Raw genomic sequence first — 21,716 nt, 5'->3', positions numbered from 1 at the left:
AAGGGATAAAAAATGGAGAGATTGTTTTCACTAGTGCTAGTTTTCTTGGGAATAATAAATTACTTTTCTGATTGAAATGAATTCTTTTTTAATAATGAATACAAGCAGATACCGAGCTAAAGAGGTTCTGGTAAAAAATACAGAATTATATTATCATATTCACTTTGTATGAACTTACGAATAAAACATGTAGCGATATTAAGCGACCAGTGAAAATATACGAAAAAATATTGTTAGGTTTCTTGAATTTTCATTATAAACTTTTACTGAAACAGAATGTGATATTTATATATATTAACTAACTGTAGCCGTCCGCTTCGCTGGGCATTTAAAACTAACATTATTATTTAACGGCCGTCTGGTGTAGTGGTAAGTGACATGGTCACTACACAAGGGGGTCGCGGGTTCGAATCCCGCCAAGGGAAGATATTTGTATGATAAATATAAATGTCTTTCCCAGGGTTATGGATGTATATTAAATATATATATGTGTATAATAAAAATTTTACATTTATATCCGTTATCTGGTACCTGTAACACAAGTTCTTTACGAACTTATCACGGGACCAGTTAACGTGGCGTGATTGTTAATAAATATTTATTATTTATTTATTATTTATTTATTTCTCAACCCTACAAAGATTCTCATCATTAACGCCTCCGCAACTGCTGTAGGGAGTCCAACACTCATATAAATATTAGCCTATCCATTAAGTACATGTATTTTCTACATGAATACCAAGTTTCCAGTGAATCGGATTCATGGTTCAGTAGTTATAACGGAACATACGTAAAAACCACCTTAGATTTATATATTAGTATATATAGATATGTATTTGGATCACATTTGGAAATGTGTCGTCTTGCCTCTGAGGTAAATTATTAATTGAATTAAAAATACTTTCTCATTTTAAAATTTACGGTTCCTAACAATCTGTTAAGTTAGAAGTAATTTCTGTTAGTATAAGGGAAGTGTTTCCACATCTCTCGATCATCAGCTTCGGCCACCGGCATCCATCGATTGCCTTGGTACAAATAGGACTTGCCGTCTCTGCCGCTGTAACCAATCTTAGATGCTTCTTCTTGTAGTTTTTTCTTTGGTGGTATATCTTTTATCCTAGATAATACTCCTACTTTTTCTTCCTGGAAAAATGAATAATTTAAGAAAGATTTCTAGATTGTATTTCTTAGTACTCTTTTAAGTTAACTGACTGAGCAATATTTAAATATAACACTATCATAGACAATAATTACTTATTGTGTACCTTATAGAACAACTCGCACTGAAAACACTGAATGTAATTTATGAAGGTCGAGCTCTTAGCTAAAGTTGTCTTTTATTGTTTGCTAAAGGCAAATAAGCGTACGGCTCACCCGATGGTGAACAATGACAATCGCTCAACATTAGCTAATCATCATCATCATCATCAGCCTTTATCTGCCCACTGCTGGACATAGGCCTTCCCCAATGCCTTCCACAGAATGCGGTCCTCCGCCTTCCGCATCCAACGACTTCCCGCCGTGCGCACTAATGTTATTAACTAACATTATTTAATGTCAGGTACAAATCCGCTGTTTATCCCTAGTGGCTTCCTATGATTCTTTGATCTATAGACTCAGATTTCTAGGTATCAAGGCTCTTTTCACTGGCTCTAAATTACTGTCTACCACTCACTATTTTACTGTTCAATAATAAAAAAATACATAATTTAATATCAGCATTATGGATGCCTTTTTTTTATTGCTTAGATGGGTGGACGAGCTCACAACCCACCTGGTGTTAAGTGGTTACTGGAGCCCATAGACATCTACAACGTAAATACGCCACCCACCTTGAGATAAGTTCTGAGGTCTCAGTATAGTTACAACGGCTACCCCACCCTTCAAACCGAAACGCATTACTGCTTCACGGCAGAAATAGGCCGAGTGGTGGTACCTACCCGCGCGGACTTACAAGAGGTCCTACCACCAGTTTGAGGATACCTACTGGTTTGGCAGTTACAAAAAAATCCCTTAGGCCCTAGCTAATGGTCCCGAATAGACTACTAAAGACGTCATAACTTTCATGCTTACTTACTTCACAAGACATAATTCCAATGTATTTATTATCCGAAGTTTGCCTTATTCTAACGTCCACGGGCTCAATTATTTGACCTTTCTTTAAATCTGTTGAAGAAAGATATACACAGAGAATTAATTAAAAGTCTGTTGTGAAGTTAGACTACATAAAATTTTTATCAACCTTGCAACTGCTCTAAAGTGATGTACTCGAAACATTCATGAAATAATTAGTATTCTCTACTCGATGGTTGACATTGAGATTTTTTTGGTAGCAAATCGTTTTGAAGTCCGTACCTTACTATTACTATTTTGCACATATCTCAAAGCACGGGCTATGAGTTATATACAAATATTCTCAAAATGGACAACTTACTCCACGATGTTCCCTGAGCTATATGATCCGTTCTTCTACAAACGAGATTTTCAAAGAAGCGATATGAAGTGACTGAACATTGCTGACGTCACCATCATGTTTACCTCAATGCTACCGTCATAGGCAGTAAGCAATAGTCAAATTTCTGCATGTTCATAGCCGAGCCGCCTACAACTTACTTTGGAACAAAATGTACATCCAGTAATAGCCCCTGTCGTTTCTTTCGACCAGTAGCGATGTCAAATTCATTTTGTCTTTCATCAATATTTGTTTGGCAGTCCAATTGACTGCCTCCTTCACGTGTCCGTCTAACAAATAATGTAAATAAACTGTGTCCTGGGAACAATGTTAAATTGTTTTTTTGAAATAAAATTGACAAAGAGAACAGACTTTCTGTGATCAAACCACCTCACGGCATTGACGTAATCTATGACAGAAATTTCTTGCGATTAGGTAGGTATACATAGAGCAGTAGCTTCAAGCTTCAAAAACAGAATAATGGCTATAATTAGCAACCCTACTTGGTTTTCATTGGTCACTAGATCACAAACACATGGATTCTTTTTTTTATGATTGGAATTTTACTGGTTACCCTGTAGCCTTTCCAGTTTTACCAGGACAGGTGGCGAGCAAGGAATCGGGCAGGAGGGGAGGGATTTGATAACAGCTATCCGAGCGACTCCAAAGGAGACCTAACAACTCAAGAATAGCTGCTTTGCGAATGAATCTACTACTGGATCGGAATCGCGACCCGCTGAGAAGATCAGACTAGAATCTCAGCAGGCTGATGTTTAGGTTAGGTTGCCGAGTTTTCACATGAAATCGTGAACGCTTATAATTGTATGACGAATGGCTCACTCTTCAAACTAGAACTGCTATCCACTGAACTAACGAGTACGTGATGATATAATATTGTTTCCGAAGCAAGAATTGAAAATAGCTCACATTTCGCGTTGGCACACTAAACCTGTAAGTCGTGTATGGACTAACAGGCCCCCAGTAGTAAAAGATAAACCAAGTATCCCCGAGAACTGAATAGGGATTGAATCTGGCGTTCCTGCTGAACTCATCACAGCTCATGAGTTCACTTTTCGAAACTCCTTCTGGACCCATTTTAATCTTCGATATCGTTATTAGGAAATTCATTTGTAAAGCCAACAACCATACAAGGCGCTTGCACATGCTATTGAATTTAAATTTTATATATTTAGGAATATTGAAACGCGATTTAATCAAACTAAGACATCAAATCACCGAAAAACGTGCCCGCTTACTACAATATTTAACGTACGACTAATATTTAGTGGTCTAGAAAAAATGGATGACACTCACCGGTATTTAAGTCATTCGTAATGAGTAGCAACGGATGTTTTTGTCCCTCATAATTTCGTTGTTATGTTGATGTTTAAATTGTACATACCGAAACAGCAGTAAAACAAACGTCAGGCTATGCATTCCTCATAAAACCGTTTGATTCTATTTGTAATGTTTGAAGAATACGCAAAAATCATGCAAATATACACGGTCAGAAATACATTTTAAATTTGACTTAGGTTTTAGATTTCATGCTCATTGGCATTTTAAAATAAATATATGTATAAAGTAATATAGGTATAAGGTAATACAGGTATAAGGTAATATAGGTATAAGGTAATATAGTAGTACTTAATCTTTTTTATACAGCGAAGTTTCAAATTTATTATTCTTTTTTAAAGTTTTTATCTTTCAAATTAAGAAAGCGTCTTAACGTTGGTGAAAATGATATTCCAAGAATCCGTTAAATACAAACAAAGATATAGTACACAAATACCAAGCTAATAGAAGTGTGCTAAAAATAACGTAAGTGAAGCCTCTTGCACGCAAGGTGCATAGAAATAAATACACCTCAACTGCTACAACCAAACATAGTATGTAGAACTATGGGGCGACATCGCAGCCATTGACCTAGTCTCTGAACTAATGATATAAAAAAACTGCTACATCAATTATTTATCTCATCTGTGTATTATCCTTCAGTCCATTTTCCACTAAGACACCGGCAGTTCCTATTTTGATAATAGAGAAATTTAGGTATGGCTTGACTACGGTTTCTCGATCGCCTTAATTGAACTGACGCTACTGTTACCAGCATTCTTCGTCTCGACTTCCAACTTTTGTATTCTCAGCGAAAATTATTTGGTATCCAAGATGTACTTATCACGTGTTGCTAAAAGAAAATCCTAGCTATTAAATGTGGTATGTTTGTTTTGTTGATCTATGTCGGTTAAAATTCGTTTTATGTAAATTCATTTACATCGGGTGGTTTCCTACTTATTAACAATGTTATCGGGGAATCGTAGACTTTACTAAAAATACAATTATGACACAATCTCAGATTTATTTTGATCACAAATGCCGACGCTCAACAATCTGTTACCAGAGGATCCTCAGCTACTTCGGTCATATTGCCCGCCGACAGTCAGATAACTTGGACAAAGTGATTGTTACGGGCAAAGTACAAGGAAAGAGACTCCGCGGCCCATTACCTAGCCGTTGGTGTGATCAAGTAACCGCTCTAACTGGGTTGCCAGTCGCAACCGCCATTCGAGAAGCTGAGGACCGGACGAGATGGAAACAGCTCACGAGACAGGCCACGGTCAAGTTTCAGGGACACGACCTTCAGCAATGAAGAAAGCGACGAAGAAGAAAGCCGACGCGATGCTTCACGCATTTTAAATTTCTTGCGATAACGCTGCTCGTCTAATTTATGCAATTCCGATTAGATTCATTCATTTGCAAAACATGTATTTGAATTTCACTTCCAAAACCACGAAAATTGTAAAACTATAATATTTCCAACGTTGGAAAACCATACGAGGCATATCGGCGACGAAGAATTATTCCATTTTATCAATTAAGTAATACAATACACGATATAGATCTACTTGGCATCAAATAGCCTTTAACGTTCTGATCCGAAGAAGTGATTTCGTATAATTGGTTGTTTTATTTTAATAAATTTCCGTTCTTCTTTTTCTTTCTCCCAATCTTTCTCAGCTTTTGCTCTCATATTCTCTAATTCAACGTCCCTAGACACAGGATATCCGGTTCCTTTTATCTTTAAAGTCTTGGCTTCGGAAATCTTATCTTTGTTTGTCGTTGGTTCGTTTCCAGCGACGGCCATCAGTGTCGTAAAGTCTTCATCGCAGTACATCATCGCTAAATAAGGGTCGATAATTTTGAACCGAATCGTTATTGTTGGTAATTGGATTTTTTTCCCTAAAACACAAATAAAATAAGGTATGTTTTTCTATAAAACCTTTACGCAAAACTAAAAAAGATTTAAAATAATAAACAAGAAGAAAAATTTGAAAAGTACGGCTGCCTTAATTTGTTTTTTTAAAGTAACAAAAACGTTAAAATTGACAAAATAATTCTTGTTGTTGCCAACGTTACACTGTTATATTTTTCTGTTTGCCGTTTAATCTGTACAAAAATGGCAAAACTTACTTTTTATACTCTGCGGTAAATCTTGATAAGGTATAGCATGAAACAATCCAGTCCTATCCGCAGCTATGAGAAGCATTTCTAGCATCTCATTCATAACCAGCTTTGGTTGATCCCAGTCTAGGTTTTTATTTAAAAGCATACCAAATTCTTCTTTGTATTTTTTTACCAACTAAAATATTGTAATGTAAATTATTAATAAAGTTGTTTCTGATAAAGAAATATAGTAATAACTGGGAACAAATCATCAACCGTCGTCTGGCCCCAATTTAGGGTTCCCTAAATTCCTTATTAAATAATAATAATAATAAGCCTTTTCTTCCATGCAAATAGTAGGTTACATACATATTTCATAACTACTGCACTACCGAGTCAGTTGTTACTTACAGTCATACGTGTTACTTAAAAATGCTTTGTCTCAACACTTCTGTTATTTCTTTATATAAGATAGAGATAATTTATTTAGGTGTGCGAATGTGAAAACCTTTGGTCACATTATTCACAAGAAAAACTGAGCTAGTACCTACTTAATATCCGTTTTGTATAATATACTTCTAGTAGATTCTCAAATCTATAAGGTGGATTGACACGGTTCATCGTCATAAATAAAACACACAATCACGTTGACTACGGGACCATTAATGAAAGACTTTCAGCCAGTGTCTATGATGTCTTTTCGAGGCAAGATTGGACTTCTATACAGTGCGTATGAGACCTGATGAGCCTCACAAATGACCGTTCTTGAATATAGCTCATACTCATAGAAATATGGACATAGTTGCCTCCCGTTCCGACCGAATGAACACGGGTATGACTGCCTCATCAGGGGACAGTCGCACATGGGACTTTTTAAGCAACTTAACGAAGTCAATGTGTTAAAAGACACTTTTCGGTTACAGTAAACAAGCACATTGCTGTTATCAAGACTGGATACATGACTTTGCAGTTTAACGTCATGCTTTTAGACAGAGGATAGAAGATTTAAGAAAATCCACATACTCGCTAAAGAAGTTAAGTTAACGTGTGGTACGCTTAACTATTGAAATATACAAAATTGCGAAAGTATAACTAAAGAATGTTTGGGCTGCTTCAACATCTTAGATTACTACGCCAAAGATGAAATCCCAAGTGGAGCAGACTGCGAGAGTTACTTATTTCAAATAAACGTAAATAACAAAAAATATTTTTATAAAGATTTCGTGATAGAAAAGCATTCAGATGTCGAAGTAGACGAAATAATAAAATGGAATTGATTGGCACGAGATCGAACCCTAAAAATTACTTTAATTAGGAAAATAGTAGTTAATATATACGAAAATCCTTTTGGTTATTTCATTCTCAAAAAATTAATAACAAATCGACAATCCTTACCTTTTTCGTCGGATATGAAAATCTGTAAATAATTGCCATATGAAATCGACTTGACCACACGTAAAACGGTACCCAGTCGATATCTACTATGTCTTTTGGGTGAAAATCTGCGCCTCTGGCGAACTCACTGCACGTTGTTAGATTTATCTTGTTTTCACGGATATCTCGCGTGAGATCAAAAGAATTGCTAGCGAAATACTGTCCCTTAATTTTAGAGTTCGATTCATTATGGTCGTATCTATTAATTTCACTTTTGAGTTCTACAGTCTTCTGTTTTGGTTTCAAGGTTGCTATATTACTTTGTTGTATTGAGACCCAGTCAAACCAAGACCTAGATCCGTTGCTTTTACCACTGACACCGTCGACTTCATCTGTTAATCTAAAAGTTTTTTCATCTATGTACGCATCCTTAGGACTACCCAAAATTCTTGGTCGTTCTTTGCTAATCCACTGAATGTTTTTATTTCCTTTCTTTAATATTTCTCTACTTTCATTATAATTCCTCGGTGTCTTCATGTGTAATTCGACCAAGTCAATTGGCGATTTCAAATTCGATCGCGGATCTCCATAGCCATCTTTATAAATATGTCCAAATTGAACAGGAAGATTGAAATGCTCCGGGTATTCATTTACTTTTTTTGGAAGAGGAAGTTCTTCATCAGGAGTAGTTTTGATGATACTCTTTGGATACTTTCTCTTCGCTTCGATTATAGCGATGAAGAAGAATGCGAAAGGTATGCGCATTGTGAGTAAAGTATTATCGTTTATATTTTTGTTTCTCAAACAACGATCATCAGGCTAAGTACATCAACGTTGTTTCATGCGTTAAATCAAAGTAAAATTGAAACGGCTTTCCTTGTGAAATGAAAGCCATAATATTTATAATTTACTGATTATTTCTAAATACTGCAACGTTAGATAATAAGGAAGTTAAACATGATACTGTTTTAACATTGTGTATCTAGTGCTTAAAATGCGAGCAGTTTATAAACTTCGATTGTTTTAGCATTGAATGTGGAAATGCTTAATTGAGTTTACAAAGTGCATGATAGTTTGTCAGACAATTTTGTAAAATTTTATAGGTTTTTTTCGTTTTTTTTTTATTGCCCTTGCAGGCAGACGAGCATACGGCCCACCTGATGGTAAGTGGATACCGTCGCCCATGGACTTCAGCAATGCCAGGGGCAGAGCCAAGCCGCTGCCCACCGCTACAAGCCGCTGCCTACCGCTATATTTCGTCTCGAGGCTATATTTTTAAATGAACGAGAAGTATAAAAAGTCGTCGTGGCCTAAAGGATAAGACGTCCGGTGCATTCGTATCTTGTGATGCACCGGTGTTCGAATACCGCAGGCGGATATAAATTTTTCTAATGAAATACGTACTTAACAAATGCTCAGGATTGACTTCCACGGTGAAGGAATAACATCGTGTAATAAAAATCAAACCCGCAAAGTTATAATTTGCGTAATTACTGGTGGTAGGACCTCTTGTGAGTCCGTACGGGTAGGTACCACCACCCTGCCTATTTCTGCCGTGAAGCAGTAATGCTTTTCAGTTTGAAGGGTGAGGCAGCCGTTGTAACTGTACTGAGACCTTAGAACTTATATCTAGAGGTGGGTAGCGCATTTACGTTGAAGATGTCTATGATCTCCAGTAAACCACTTAACACCAGGTGGGCTGTGAGCTCGTCCACCCATCTAAGCAATAAATAAAAGTAATCCTAATGTAGCTGACCATGAGAGTTAATGGAAATAGTTACCAGATGGATCAGAGCCTATTATATCTTTTGCAACGATTGAGACTTGTTTTAGAATATCATGTAAAGGCTAAAGTGGCCATGTAAGTCCAAAAGGGTCATGGCTTCACCTAATCATAAAAGACAACAATCAAAAGTCGAATAGAATGTCTGTTATAGAGATTATTTGAATTCGAGACAAATTAACAGAGTAGATTATAAAAGCATAAGCGTCTGACAAAGTATTCAGCAGGTACCTGCAGCAACCAGCTTACTTAAAAAAATATAGATTCCATCGTTACATATAATCAAATTATAACTTATAGGCACTTCTCACTCTACAAGTTTCACTGCGTTGTAGCCTGTCTCTAAAGCTAGCTGCTAATGGTTTTTTGCTTAATAAAAACCTAAGGACATCTCTATTCTTATTCATTAAATAACTGTTGAATCAAATTGTTCCTGAAGCTGTTGCTAAATATAATCAATTACAAAATCTACTTCATATAACCTCACCTAACCACACCACATAGAACCCAAAATCACACCTGATACTTTAATAACAACGGTACAAACTATCGATTCAAAAATACGAAAAATGATTTAAGGCAAACAAATAATACAAGTATACAGATTAAATAACAAGCATTTATTTTGTACCTTAGAAAATAACAACAATATCAAGTACATTTATGGCTCTTAAAATAAAGGAATCTGCAAAGAAACTGAGTAGGTACTAAACTATTTTATTGAAATGTATGTAAATTAAATCTGACGAGAAAATATAACTTTGTAAATTATGTCATTGAACGAAATTATGTCACGATATATAACAATAAATTTACACTCAAAAAACTACTATTTTATTTGGATCTCTGTCGATTTCGTGTTCTTCGTCATCATAAATGTCATCGTCTTCGTTTTGGAACTCATCTTCAGGCAGTGGTATTTGGACTGGAGACGGCGGAACATCTAAATATGAACGATTTAAATCTCCTCGGAAGCCTAGCCTCGATGCAACGTCCTGTAACTGAAAAAAAATTAGTTTGCTTAAAAATATTTCATATAGTCTCAATTATTATTTAATTATCCTAAACTAACATAAACCTTATACTGGTGTTATTAAAATTTATGTTTATGGTATTAAATACCAGATACTTCCACCACTCGATACCGAGGGAGGCCGTTCGAATTGTCGAGAATTTTTCATTCTCACGGATTGTTTGGAATCTCTGGCTGTACGGAGGGACTTTGGTTTTCTCTTTGTTTGTACCGCATGTTCTATGAGTCGTGTTTCCTGAAATTGTTGAAGATTATCCATTTATCTTCTTTTTAGCATTGGATTTTCTGCCACTGAATAGAGAGGCCTCTTCCAAGGTTCGTTATAACGCCGAGTCCTGTGCTGCATACAGATTACCACAACCTTCAACAGATCGTCAATCCAACTATTTAGGGCAATGGGATAAAGAGCTTCATTTCTAAGGCCACGATACAAGCTTTGCTTCACTGAACCTGAAGGATGATTGAAACTAAAGCAAGCAACAGTGAACTGTCCAACTACTCATTGCGCATCCGGTTCTAATTTACCTGGAACTGATGTGGAATTTTGTCGACTGGTGCCATCGCATAGCATAGCCGATGATCGCAATTGACAAGCCCCAAATATCCAGGCTCAACAATCTTCAATCCTATATGAAGAGTGGGAATGTTGTGATCTAAATAAAAATAAGTATAAAATTAAATTAACGAAATCAAAATTTATAGCATAAGTCGATTTTTTAGTTCTGATCTAAGCTTTTCTCTTCTTCTTTTTCTCCACCTTATCCCACTATGTGGGGTCGGCACAGCTAATTTTTCTCTTCCATTCTCTTCTATCAGCCGTCATCTCAACACTCACTCCTCTCTCTCTCATATCGTCATTCACACACTCCATCCATGTCTTCTTCGGTCGACTTCTTCCCCCTCTACCTTGCACTACCATTTCCATACATCTCCTAGTCACATGCATCTTCTCTCTACGCATCACATGTCCATACCACGCTAACCGTCTGCTCCTTAATTTGTTGTTTACCGGGGCCACTTTCAAACTTCCTCTGATATACTCATTCTTTATCTTATCCATTCTTGTCACTCCACACATCCATCTCAACATTCGCATCTCGGCCGCATGCACTCCTCTTTCATGCTTAACTTTCGTCGCCCAACACTCAGATCCATACAGCACGACAGGTCTAATGATCGTTTTGTAAATTTTACCCTTGAGCTGAAGGGGTATTCTACGATCGCATGCTGTTGCAGAGACCTGTCGCCATTTCATCCAACCAGCGTTTATTCGATTTGTGACGTCCCGGTCTATGTTGCCGTCGTTCTGGAGTATAGAGCCGAGGTACTTGAAGTCGGAGCAGACTGGCAGGGATACACCATCTAAGGCGATTGGCGTGAAGTCTGAAGAACCACCAAAATCACAAAACATGTGCTTGGTTTTTGTTCGACTGATCTTCAAACCCACGTTTTCCAACCTTTCTTTCCATTTTGCCAATCTCCTCTGTATCTCAGGCCCTTCCTCTCCAACGAGAACAATGTCGTCGGCGAACAGCATACACCAAGGCGCCTCTTCCTGTATGTCCGATGTTAGGGCATCCATTATTAGGATGAACAGGTAAGGGCTTAAAGCTGATCCCTGGTGTAAGCCTACCGCCACACTGAACTCGTCGCTATCGCCAGCTGCGGAGCGTACGTACGTACTAGCTCTACCGTACATAGCTCGAACAAGCCGTTGGTATTTCCCTGGCACTCCTTTCACTTTCATGCTCCACCACAAAACCTCACGGGGAACCCTATCATACGCTTTTTCTAAATCAACAAACACCATGTGCACATTTTTACTTGCACGGCGATATTTTTCGCACAATTGGCGCAGGCAAAAAATGGCGTCCGTTGTACTGCGTCCCGGCTTTTCGATAATTAAAATATTTCTATAACCGTTTTACAAAATAAATATTTTCACAAATTTTCATTACGTCATCATTAACATAATTAATGCTGTTAGCAAGAAAGTACGAAACTAATTGGAATAATGGATATATTTTCTTGAAATACGCAGTACCACGGTACCGGTACATGTGTACATACAGTCTCAAAATGCCTTCTATTAGTAATGGACTCCTGCGGACGGATAGCCCAAAAGTAATAATTTAGCACGAACAACTAACAAGTTGTAACTTTTATAACTTTAATGGTTATTAAGAAATGTTATAAATCTTCAAAACATAATCGTTGTACTTGTATAATATATGTTGTATATTTATTTATATTTTGTATGTATACCTATAGGTAGCAAAGACAATATACAAATATATTTGTACATTGTCTTTGCTACAAGTTTTAGTGACGAAGATAGAAGGTGCCATCATTTGGTATTCTGAGAGAGCCACGAAGTTAAGTAACTGGATGCCGAAAATATAATAATAATGTTTTTAATAACATCTTGTATACCAATTTGAAGATTTCGATTAAATCAATAAGGCTCTCAAAGTTAGGACTATCTCAAACGTACCATTAAATATGACCAGCAATTTTCAACTTTATCTTTACTTTTCATTATGATTTAATTATCTTTCAAAGTTTAGGAAATGAACCCATCATCGGTAAAACACTTTTCAATAACCTTTTTTTTCCCCTACCTTTTCTAGTCGCCTTGAGGGGGGAACCTAGCGAAATTGCCACGGAATAGATAAATAAGGTTGGAATGGTAATGTAGGCGGGGCAAGCGTGCCACAGTTATGATAGAACAAACATAACTCGACCGATTCTTTCATTCACCGCGTTTAGTGCGCTTCGGACTACTTGGCGAACAGATCTCCGCTTTATAGTGCCGTGTTGTGCAATTATAACTTGTAAAACAAAAAATCAGACCTCAAGTATAGAGCGAGGAGGTATATCTTTCGATCGGTAAGTCGAAATTACCATTTAATTACAATATTATTTGTCTAAAACATAAAAATATACTGAGCATTATGAAATTCCAAACATTAACAATATTATTGCAGCAAGTTATAAATAGCATACATTGCGCGATGTGTACTCGCCCAATGAACGCAATGACCAAGTCAGCTTCCAATGTACTACATGCATTGCGTTCTCTACACTTCAATCTTTGAAATTTCGGCCTTTGCCCTGATTGGCCGTGCAGTTTGTCGATAGTGAGGTGACCATGTGGTAAAATTATCGACAGAATTCTCGACTATATTTACATTTGACATGGATAATTTTTGCATTATTTTATATTTAATTAATGATACCTAGTATATTCTTAGTGAGACGTATTTTGAGTAAAATAAATATGTATTATTATTATTGAATTATTATCATTGAATTAAAGTGAAGGTATAATATAAAGGGACATGTAGACCTCTAATTTACGGGTATTTACTATATTGTCTAAGACGTATTAAAATCTAAGTAAAATGCTATTTGACTTATGCAGTAAATTAAAAATTTTAGGTTTCCTAAAGAACCTAACGCCAGGGAACAATGGATTGACGTGACAGGTAGAGGAAACTGGAGACAAAGACGAGTACTATTTGCTCTAAACATTTTACTGAAAATGATTTTATCATAAAAAAAATCAGAATACACTTAGTTTTGAAAAATTCATTCGCAATTAATAGCAAGCGCCAACTGCTTAACAAATACGTTTTATTCCAGCGACAGTGACTATTTGTAATTAATAAAAGTAAAATAGTTTTTTTTTTTCAATATTTATTTCATGTTTCATTTTCTCCATTCATTCATCAGATAATTTATCGATAAAGAATATCGATTTTATCAAGCACTAGCGTGTATGAACATTTTTATTGCCTTTTTGCGTGTGTGAGTGTGTATGCCTACGGGTGTTTTGTGCTAGTTTGCGAACGAATATCTGTCCTGAGATTTATGTGTGGGTGTTTTTGTTGTGTGCGAAATACTTGTAATCACAGTGTGTGTATGTGTAGAAATTAAAATAGTGGGGATGAAGCGGCGACACTGGTTCTAATACAAAATTAGAGCAAAGGCCTTTCCAACCTTATTTATCTATTCCGTGGAAATTGCTAACATTAGCCCTAGTAAGAGCAGTGCTTTGCAGAATTTATCATCGGATTGGTCACTGTTCACTCTGTAAGCCGGTGTTTCCCAACGTAGGTCCACGCCCCACAAGGGGGCAATACGATAATTAAGGGTCAATCGCATTATATTAATATAGAAAATTGGTATTGAAATTATTTTGAATTTGAATTTCAGTTTTTTATTATATATTTTGAAATACTAATATTATGAATAATATTATGAACTATACATATGTTCTGATAACAATTTCATATTGACTTCTTCCTCAAACCTATAATTTATGTTTCTTAAGTGAACATAATTTTTTTTATGTTAAATATTATGTATGGAGGGCTTAAAAATTTTAGAAATGTTACAGTGGGGCATGGCACAAAAAGGTTGGGAAATACTGCTCTAAACGATTCAATTTAGTTGCTGGATTATTCTTCATGAAAGCGTAATGCAACTCACACTCAAAGGCCGCAGATGATATAACCTTGTATTGTCCAGGTATCTTCGTTCTCATAAACAGTGCGCTAAAATCTATTGATGTTTCCATGAACAGTTCAGCATCGGTCCAGTTCACGGGAGGATTTAACTCTTTATCTAATTCCACTCTGAAGCGATCTATTAGCTAAAACAGACGAGATGTAAGGTTTTCAATAATTGTAGGTTTTAACCTCCTTCAAAATCGTAATAGTAACAACTAGTGACCCGCCCTCGCTTCGCTTCGGAAACTGTAATTTATTATTTATTTTTTCACTATTTAATGAATGCTATTATACACATAAACCTTCATCTTCAATCATTCTATCTATTAAAAAAAACCGCATGAAAATCCGTTGCGTAGTTTTAAAGATTTAAGCATTCATAGGGACAGACAGATATAAAGACAGAGAAGGCGACTTTTTTTATACTATGTAGTGATAACACCATTAACGTAAATAAAAATTGTATTTTATTATAGGTATAATCTAACCGTAAATACTCATAGTTTTAATAATTTACTTATTTCATGAACACGCAACACAAGACGTATAAAGGGCGGGTCAACAACCTCACTCGCACAATCTTATATGGCAATAGTGACTGTACCATCCCGTACTGGTGTGGAACCGTAGAGGGCACGGGTCAACTAATTTTGTTTACGGCTTTTGGTTACTCGACTTTATAGTTTATCTAATTTGATCTTCGATCTAATAATATTCTCAATAATATTTACCTATCGTAAAAAGTTTACCAAACCTCCAATTAAAATGTTACTTACTAGCCTCTGAAAAGGTCTTTTGATTTTGATTCGTTGTGTACTTTGACAAATACCTAATTAAGCTTATTTTTTAAGCGCATTTATAACACATTGAAATCTGAAGAAGAAACGAAATAAATCTTTGAAATCGTCTGTTTGCTCCAGAAGAATCCACAAACCTGGGTGGAAGGCACACTGAACTTCACGTTATACGACTGCTCATACACGGTGCTCCAGAAATAGAAGATTCTCCAATCTATGTCAATCACACGGCTGATGTTTAAAGTTGTGTTCGCTAAGAACTCATCACACGTCGACCAGTTTTTTACGTCAATAACATAATATTGTTCTTTTTTTAGGTCCTCCGAATTTGGATTTGAATATTTAAAGAATAAAACAGAAATAACCAGCAGCAATAGCTTCTCAGATATTTTCGAAATCATTACAGCGGCTAGACTTAAAATTTAGAAAATTGGCAAGTATATTTATTATTCTCAATTTGTGTTCTTGGCCCGGGAAGCGTTGATGATTTGGTAATTGCACAAACTATTTCTACAGTAATTAAGATACTAGATTTAGCAAAGCACAATTCTTGATTCACTGTTATAATTAAACGAATGAGCATATTAAGTGAATGTGTGTAAGTAATTTAATGTTTATTGTTTATCTTCTGCTTGTTTGTATTATAATTAATGAGGCGTTTATTAATTTAATATAATATAAAATAACATTGTTTTGTTTAGGAAAAACAAAAATTAACCTCATTAGTCATTTGATGAATATGTCTCCAATATGTGCTTACGTTTTAACAGCTAACAAATAGAGGTTGGAGTGGCGACTGTATCATTACTTCTGGCCACTTATTGTTAGCTCAATACAGGTATCCGGTCGAGAAAGCAATTTCTTGATATTTCTTCTTCTCAGTCGTGCACTCCTGGCGGAGTGGTTGTGGCTATGTACGTCTTATTGCTTGGTTGCAGCTTTTGAGAGACTTCTCCATCTCTCTCTATTTGTGGCGGTACGTGTACATTCAATAATGGAACAGTGCTGTAGGCTGCGGCTTGACTCTGCCCCTGGCATTACCGACGTCCATGAGCGACGGTGACCACTTACTATCAGGTGGGCCGTATGCTCGTCTGCCTACAAAGGCAATAAAAAAAAGACTTAATCAGGTCTGTCCACCTTGTGGATGATCGGCCGCGAGAGCGTTGACCGTCTACTCTTCCTTGAACCACTAATCGTTCCAATGAGCTTTCATTACGAATGATTAGTTATACTTGATACTAGCTGACGCGGCAGACTTCGTAGTGTCTCAATCGATAAATAAAATACCTAAACTTTTGTATAAAACAAACTTAAAACAAACAAAAGGAATCCATCCGACGGGGGACACATCAAAGGAAAAACAAAATTGTCTATTTTATTTTATTCCGAGCATTTTCATATTTATCTACCTTTTAAACCTTCTCTGGACTTCCACGAATAATTCAAGACCAAAATTAGCCAAAACGGTCCAGCGGTTCTCGAGTTTTAGCGAGACTAACGAACAGCAATTCATTTATATACTTACATATAGATAACAATTCTTTTAAGTATATAAACTGTGACTATTTTGACTAATCGCGTTACAATAATGATAAAAAAATAAGCAGTTGTAAATTATATTAAAATTTATTTCGGAAACAGCTCTAAGCTATAGGAACAAGCTCGTCTTTGTTTCGATCATCTAAACAAGTATAGAAGCCGTCGCCGAGGGCGAGTTTTGCGGTGACCGTGTCCAATTCTGAACGATACGGTGGTTCGTCAGCTCTGGCTGATAATGACGAGATTCCCATGTGGCAGTCGGTCATTACGAGAAACTTGGAGCCGTGGACCAGTTTCAGTTGAAACTTGAGGAGGGGTACAGTGTGCCGGTTCACAGTTATACCTGAAGAAAAACAAAAACTGGTCATAATTCGCCGGGCTAGATTTATGGAGAATTTCACGATTTCAACTTGAGGATCGGTGGCAGAATTATGAGGTCTCGTCTTCTCGTGCCGAGCGATATACATCTGCCATTCTTGGATCCGTCTAACAAAAAAAACCTTTCGTGGGTATTCTTATTCAAAGTGATCTTTTGCGAATACTGACCCTATCGCAAATTCGTACCATTGGAAATAATACATTAAACGATCCCCTCGTACAACGAAGACTTCACGTCTCGAGGTGAGTTTTATTCGCGTTGAATCACCAGTGTGCTTAGTGCGAGTTTTTAACGGTCTCGACAGCGTAAAAGTTAACTCCAATTTGTATGGAGTTGGAACGTTTGCCTACGTTTGTCGCTAGGCTTACGCTATCGAGACCGTTAAAAAACTCGCACTAAACACTGTGTGTGCCTATCTAAAGTACAAACAATATTCGATTGAACAGTTACAATTCTAAATTTCAACAGATTTAATGCTAGTAGTAAATCCAAATTTTCTCTCACTTCCATCACGTGCCACATTAGGTACTCCAGAGAAACTGCCTGCGGGTCCTTGGTCGGCAAAAAGTAGCATCTCGTGCCGCACCTTGCCCATACTAAGATGTAAGGTGGCGGCATTCCAGTTCGGCTGGTCATCAAGATACTCGTGCATGTCGTTCCATACTCTCTGAACGATCTAAACGTAAACCAAACAATTGTCTAAAGTAATTAAAATTATTTATTGTTTTCATTTTATTTTTCTCGGCGAGTAGGGGTTATGGGCGTAGTCCTCGTCGAACTCGTCAACTGCGACGAAGAGTTCGACGAACTAGCCCATAGACACAATCCATTGAGTTTCTCGTCAGATATTCCCAGTAGGTCGCGTTTCAGATCCAGTAGTAGATTCAACGAAGCACTGCTCTTACTAGGGTTAGGGTTAGCGATTATCGTTGGAAGAAAAGTTGTTGAAAATATTTATCGTTGGAAGTGCTTGTTGAAATGTTGTAAATGTAATTTTGGGTTCGAATCAATGAACATAAATAGTCAAAAATATCGGTAATGTCGTCATCGTGGCCTAAAGGATAAGACAGACGTCCGGTGCGTTTGTATCTAGCGATGCAACAGTGTTCGAATCCCGCAAGCGGGTACCATTTTTTTAATGAAATACGTATATAACAACTGTTCACGATTGACTTCCACGGTGAAAGAATAACATCGTGTAATAAAAATCAAACCCGCAAAATTATAATTTGCGTAATCACTGGTGGTAGGACCTCTTGTGAGTCCGCACGGGTAGGTACCACCGTCTTGCCTATTTCTGCCCTGAAGCAGTAATGTGTTTCGGTTTGAAGGGTGGGGCAGCCGTTGTAACTGTACTGAGACCTTAGAACTTATATATATATTTTATTGTCCTTGTAGGCAGACGAGCATACGGCCCACCTGATGGTGAGTGGTCACTGTCGCCCATGGACTTCAGCAATGCCAGGGGCAGAGCCAAGCCGCTGCCTACCGCTTAATACTCATTATACTCACTCATAATAAGCTTCTATCTCAAGGTGGGTGGCGTATTTACGTTGTAGATATCTATGGGCTCCAGTAATCACTTATTAATACCATGTAATGAAAATGAAATAATGAAAAATGAAATTTTAAAAACTACTCACTTTAGGCGTCGCATTTTTAAACGTCATGTCCATACACTTTTTTTCGAACCTCATGTTCCACGTGTAATAGATCCTCCATGGCTTCCCTATCACTTCATCGATTTCGAAATACGGATCTTCCTGTAAAGTCTGACATATTCTATTGTTTTTCTGGAAACTTTCCGGTTTTATTTTGGGCATTGATTGGCCGCCAACAACTTCTATTAATAAAACTATTGCAAATAAATAACCTACGGTTTTGATCAGCTCCATATTCACGCTCATACTCGCTAAACTAATGACACTGTGACTTATAAAGAGACGTTATGTGAAAAATGTATGTTTTGGTTTGATGTTCCGTGAGAAAGTTCTCTGTTTGAATACTATGTTTGTAAATCGAGAGAACAGAATTGTCCGACATTGGTAATCAATTTGAGTTATTCAATTGTGTATCGTTATAAATTTACAATCCAATTTCTTTTACATACGGCCAGTATCCAATAATTCAATGTAGATTCAAGCTTAACTCTGCTGGTTCCGATGGCCGGAAAGAACTAAAAAAACAATAATTCTAGGGTAGCCAGTTCGCGTGTTTTCATACAGCGCACCGGTCCGACTCATTTGTTGTTTACGTGGGCGTTACGCGGCCACCGATGCGTATCTTCGGAATAGGTGAAATTGGTGGGCGGAATATTATTACCAGTTGTTATATTCAATGACAGAACACAAGGCTGTACGTAATGACTTCACCGCCCAGCAGCGCCGGTCGAAATAAAAAAGTAAAAAAGTCGAGTCGTGATTAGTGGTGTTTTTTTTCTTTTTCGAAATTAGTCTGTACTCTCTTTTAGTTTTATTGACGGAAGGATGATTTATTGTTTTTTTTTATCGCGGCTCGGTACCCAAAGAGAACCGGTAGCACTGATTCAACTCTCGAACAATTGCCGAAAAAGTTTAATTACAGATACAACAAGATTAAATGTTCTCAATTATTACACGATTAATTACACAAACTTAGCCGATATTCATTTGATATACTGCAAAATTTGAACAAAAAGGCAGATCGACTTAAGCAATCAAAATATGACCAAGTAAAATTAAAATATCAGTAATTTAGTCTCGAAATTAATCAAAAACTACATACAGGTCAGATCTTGAAAAAAAAAATGGCACCACAACAAAAGTACCAGATTATAAATAAATAAAGAATTATCAAAATCAGTTCTCCTGGAGAGAAGTTATGACTTTATGAGATAACTTTTATATAAGTAACACACATAAAAATTACAATCGAATTTATAATATCCTCCAGTTTTGATGTCGATAAAAAAAGATTCAAAATACACCAATGCAATTTCAACTAATCATTGCTTTATAATGTAGTTGTTAACGGGTCTTGATCTAAAGATTTTCAGCTAAAATAACTAAAGTTTCGTACAGATTCAATGATAAGCCTTGGGTTATCGAGGGATCTGTAGTAAGCGTGAGGCGTGACCCACGCAGGGGGCGTAGTTCATGATTTATGACATAAATATTTGTTAAGGCCCATTTTCTTCAATAAATTCCGTAAGCTACGTCTGCCGTGATTTTGTGATATTTGTTAGGCACGAAACAGTATGTATGCATTTGTATTCACGAGAATGTCAATTAAAATATCCACCATTCGAACAACTACATACGTGACCTGAAGAAGAATGAATATTTATTCAGAACTGTAGCTTCATATAATCATACAGTAAAAAGAGACATTTTGTTAATCACTATTTTGTAAGCAGAGCAGTTACAGAACATTAAAGTATCAACAAAAAAGCTGCCATTTAATATCATTTAGCTACTTGAATATGTAGGTACTCGTAATATCAAATGAAAACAACTATTAATCAAACGAATCGATTATACATGATGTATTTATATCGGATTAAATTGGTATTTTATTACTGGTGATACAGCATTGATGCGGTCCAAATTTAAGGGCAAGCTAGCCTTACTACACTGTGGACAGTTCGACCTCATATCTCAAGGACAGTACATTCAAGACATAAACAATGTAAATGCAGCCACCCACCTCGAGACATGAGTTCCGGTCACCGTTCTCGTCGAACCCGTCGCTTGCGACGAAGGGCTCGACGAGTAAATTAACTCTCAGACACAGCCCACTGAGTTTCTCGCCGGATCTTCTCAGTGGGTCGCGTTTCCGATCCGGTGGTAGATTCTGCGAAGCACGGCTCTTGCTAGGGTTCGTGTTAGCAACGTCACCAGGTTTGAGCCCCGTGAGCTCACCTACTAAAGTTAGGGTTACGCTGACATAGCCGTTAGGGCTATCAGCTTAGGTAGGAAAAAAAAAAAAAAAGAGACATGAGTACTAAAGTCTCAGTTTTTACAATAAAACGGCTGCCTCTCCCTTCAAACCGAAACGCATTACTGTTTCACGGCATATATACAGAAATAGGCAGGGTGGTGGGCCCTACCCGTGCAAAATTACGAGATCTACTACCAGTAAAAGCGTTGGCAACGTTTGCAGACTTTTTGGGGAATGATAAGTCAGTTTTATTGACGATTGATCAACGAACTGTCGGTCCCGCTGTTGTCAAACCCCGCGTTGACCCCGCGGCTGTTCCATCCAAATTGGAACACTTCACGGAATAATAAGTAAAATTCTAAATTCACATTTGTCTGGATTTATTTTTCACCTCAATGGAATCGCATTTGTTCACAGAAACCAGAAGATTCATGATCACACGAAACTTGATCTTCCTACAGGGATTCTGTAACTATTTAT

General features: G+C 36.9%; 3 protein-coding genes and 2 long non-coding RNA genes across 5 annotated transcripts; 1 reads left to right on the top strand and 4 right to left on the bottom strand.

Annotated features, from left to right (window-relative positions):
• Positions 1-63: 63 nt before the first annotated feature.
• Positions 64-2,166, bottom strand: LOC134200324 (uncharacterized). Its single transcript, XR_009975178.1, has 2 exons — positions 2,078-2,166; positions 64-1,143 (listed from the first exon to the last, which is right to left on the bottom strand). It is a non-coding gene; the product is annotated as an uncharacterized LOC134200324 (long non-coding RNA).
• Positions 2,167-4,791: 2,625 nt separating this feature from the next.
• Positions 4,792-8,109, bottom strand: LOC101739414 (uncharacterized). Its single transcript, XM_004928847.4, has 3 exons — positions 7,292-8,109; positions 5,924-6,092; positions 4,792-5,692 (listed from the first exon to the last, which is right to left on the bottom strand). The coding sequence occupies exons 1-3, from the start codon at positions 8,033-8,035 to the stop codon at positions 5,376-5,378; spliced, it is 1,230 nt and encodes a 409-aa protein (XP_004928904.1). The 5' UTR covers positions 8,036-8,109; the 3' UTR covers positions 4,792-5,375.
• Positions 8,110-9,654: 1,545 nt separating this feature from the next.
• LOC105842058 (uncharacterized) lies at positions 9,655-16,115 on the bottom strand. The gene is made up of 3 exons (XM_012692722.4): positions 14,581-16,115; positions 10,612-10,739; positions 9,655-10,054 (listed from the first exon to the last, which is right to left on the bottom strand). The coding sequence occupies exons 1-3, from the start codon at positions 14,666-14,668 to the stop codon at positions 9,872-9,874; spliced, it is 399 nt and encodes a 132-aa protein (XP_012548176.2). The 5' UTR covers positions 14,669-16,115; the 3' UTR covers positions 9,655-9,871.
• On the top strand, positions 12,490-13,788 carry LOC134200322 (uncharacterized). The gene is made up of 2 exons (XR_009975175.1): positions 12,490-12,975; positions 13,074-13,788. It is a non-coding gene; the product is annotated as an uncharacterized LOC134200322 (long non-coding RNA).
• Positions 16,116-16,766: 651 nt separating the features above from the next.
• LOC101739547 (uncharacterized) lies at positions 16,767-20,129 on the bottom strand. Its single transcript, XM_004928848.5, has 3 exons — positions 18,962-20,129; positions 17,823-17,994; positions 16,767-17,282 (listed from the first exon to the last, which is right to left on the bottom strand). Exons 1-3 carry the CDS (start codon positions 19,223-19,225, stop codon positions 17,044-17,046), a joined length of 675 nt encoding a protein of 224 aa, XP_004928905.4. The 5' UTR covers positions 19,226-20,129; the 3' UTR covers positions 16,767-17,043.
• Between the last annotated feature and the right edge of the window lie 1,587 nt (positions 20,130-21,716).

This window comes from Bombyx mori, chromosome 16, assembly GCF_030269925.1.
Source record: "Bombyx mori chromosome 16, ASM3026992v2".
Classification (NCBI taxonomy): Eukaryota; Metazoa; Arthropoda; class Insecta; order Lepidoptera; family Bombycidae; genus Bombyx; species Bombyx mori.
The sequence above is the reverse complement of the archived record's forward strand: the minus strand, read 5'-3'. Positions and strand labels throughout refer to the sequence as shown.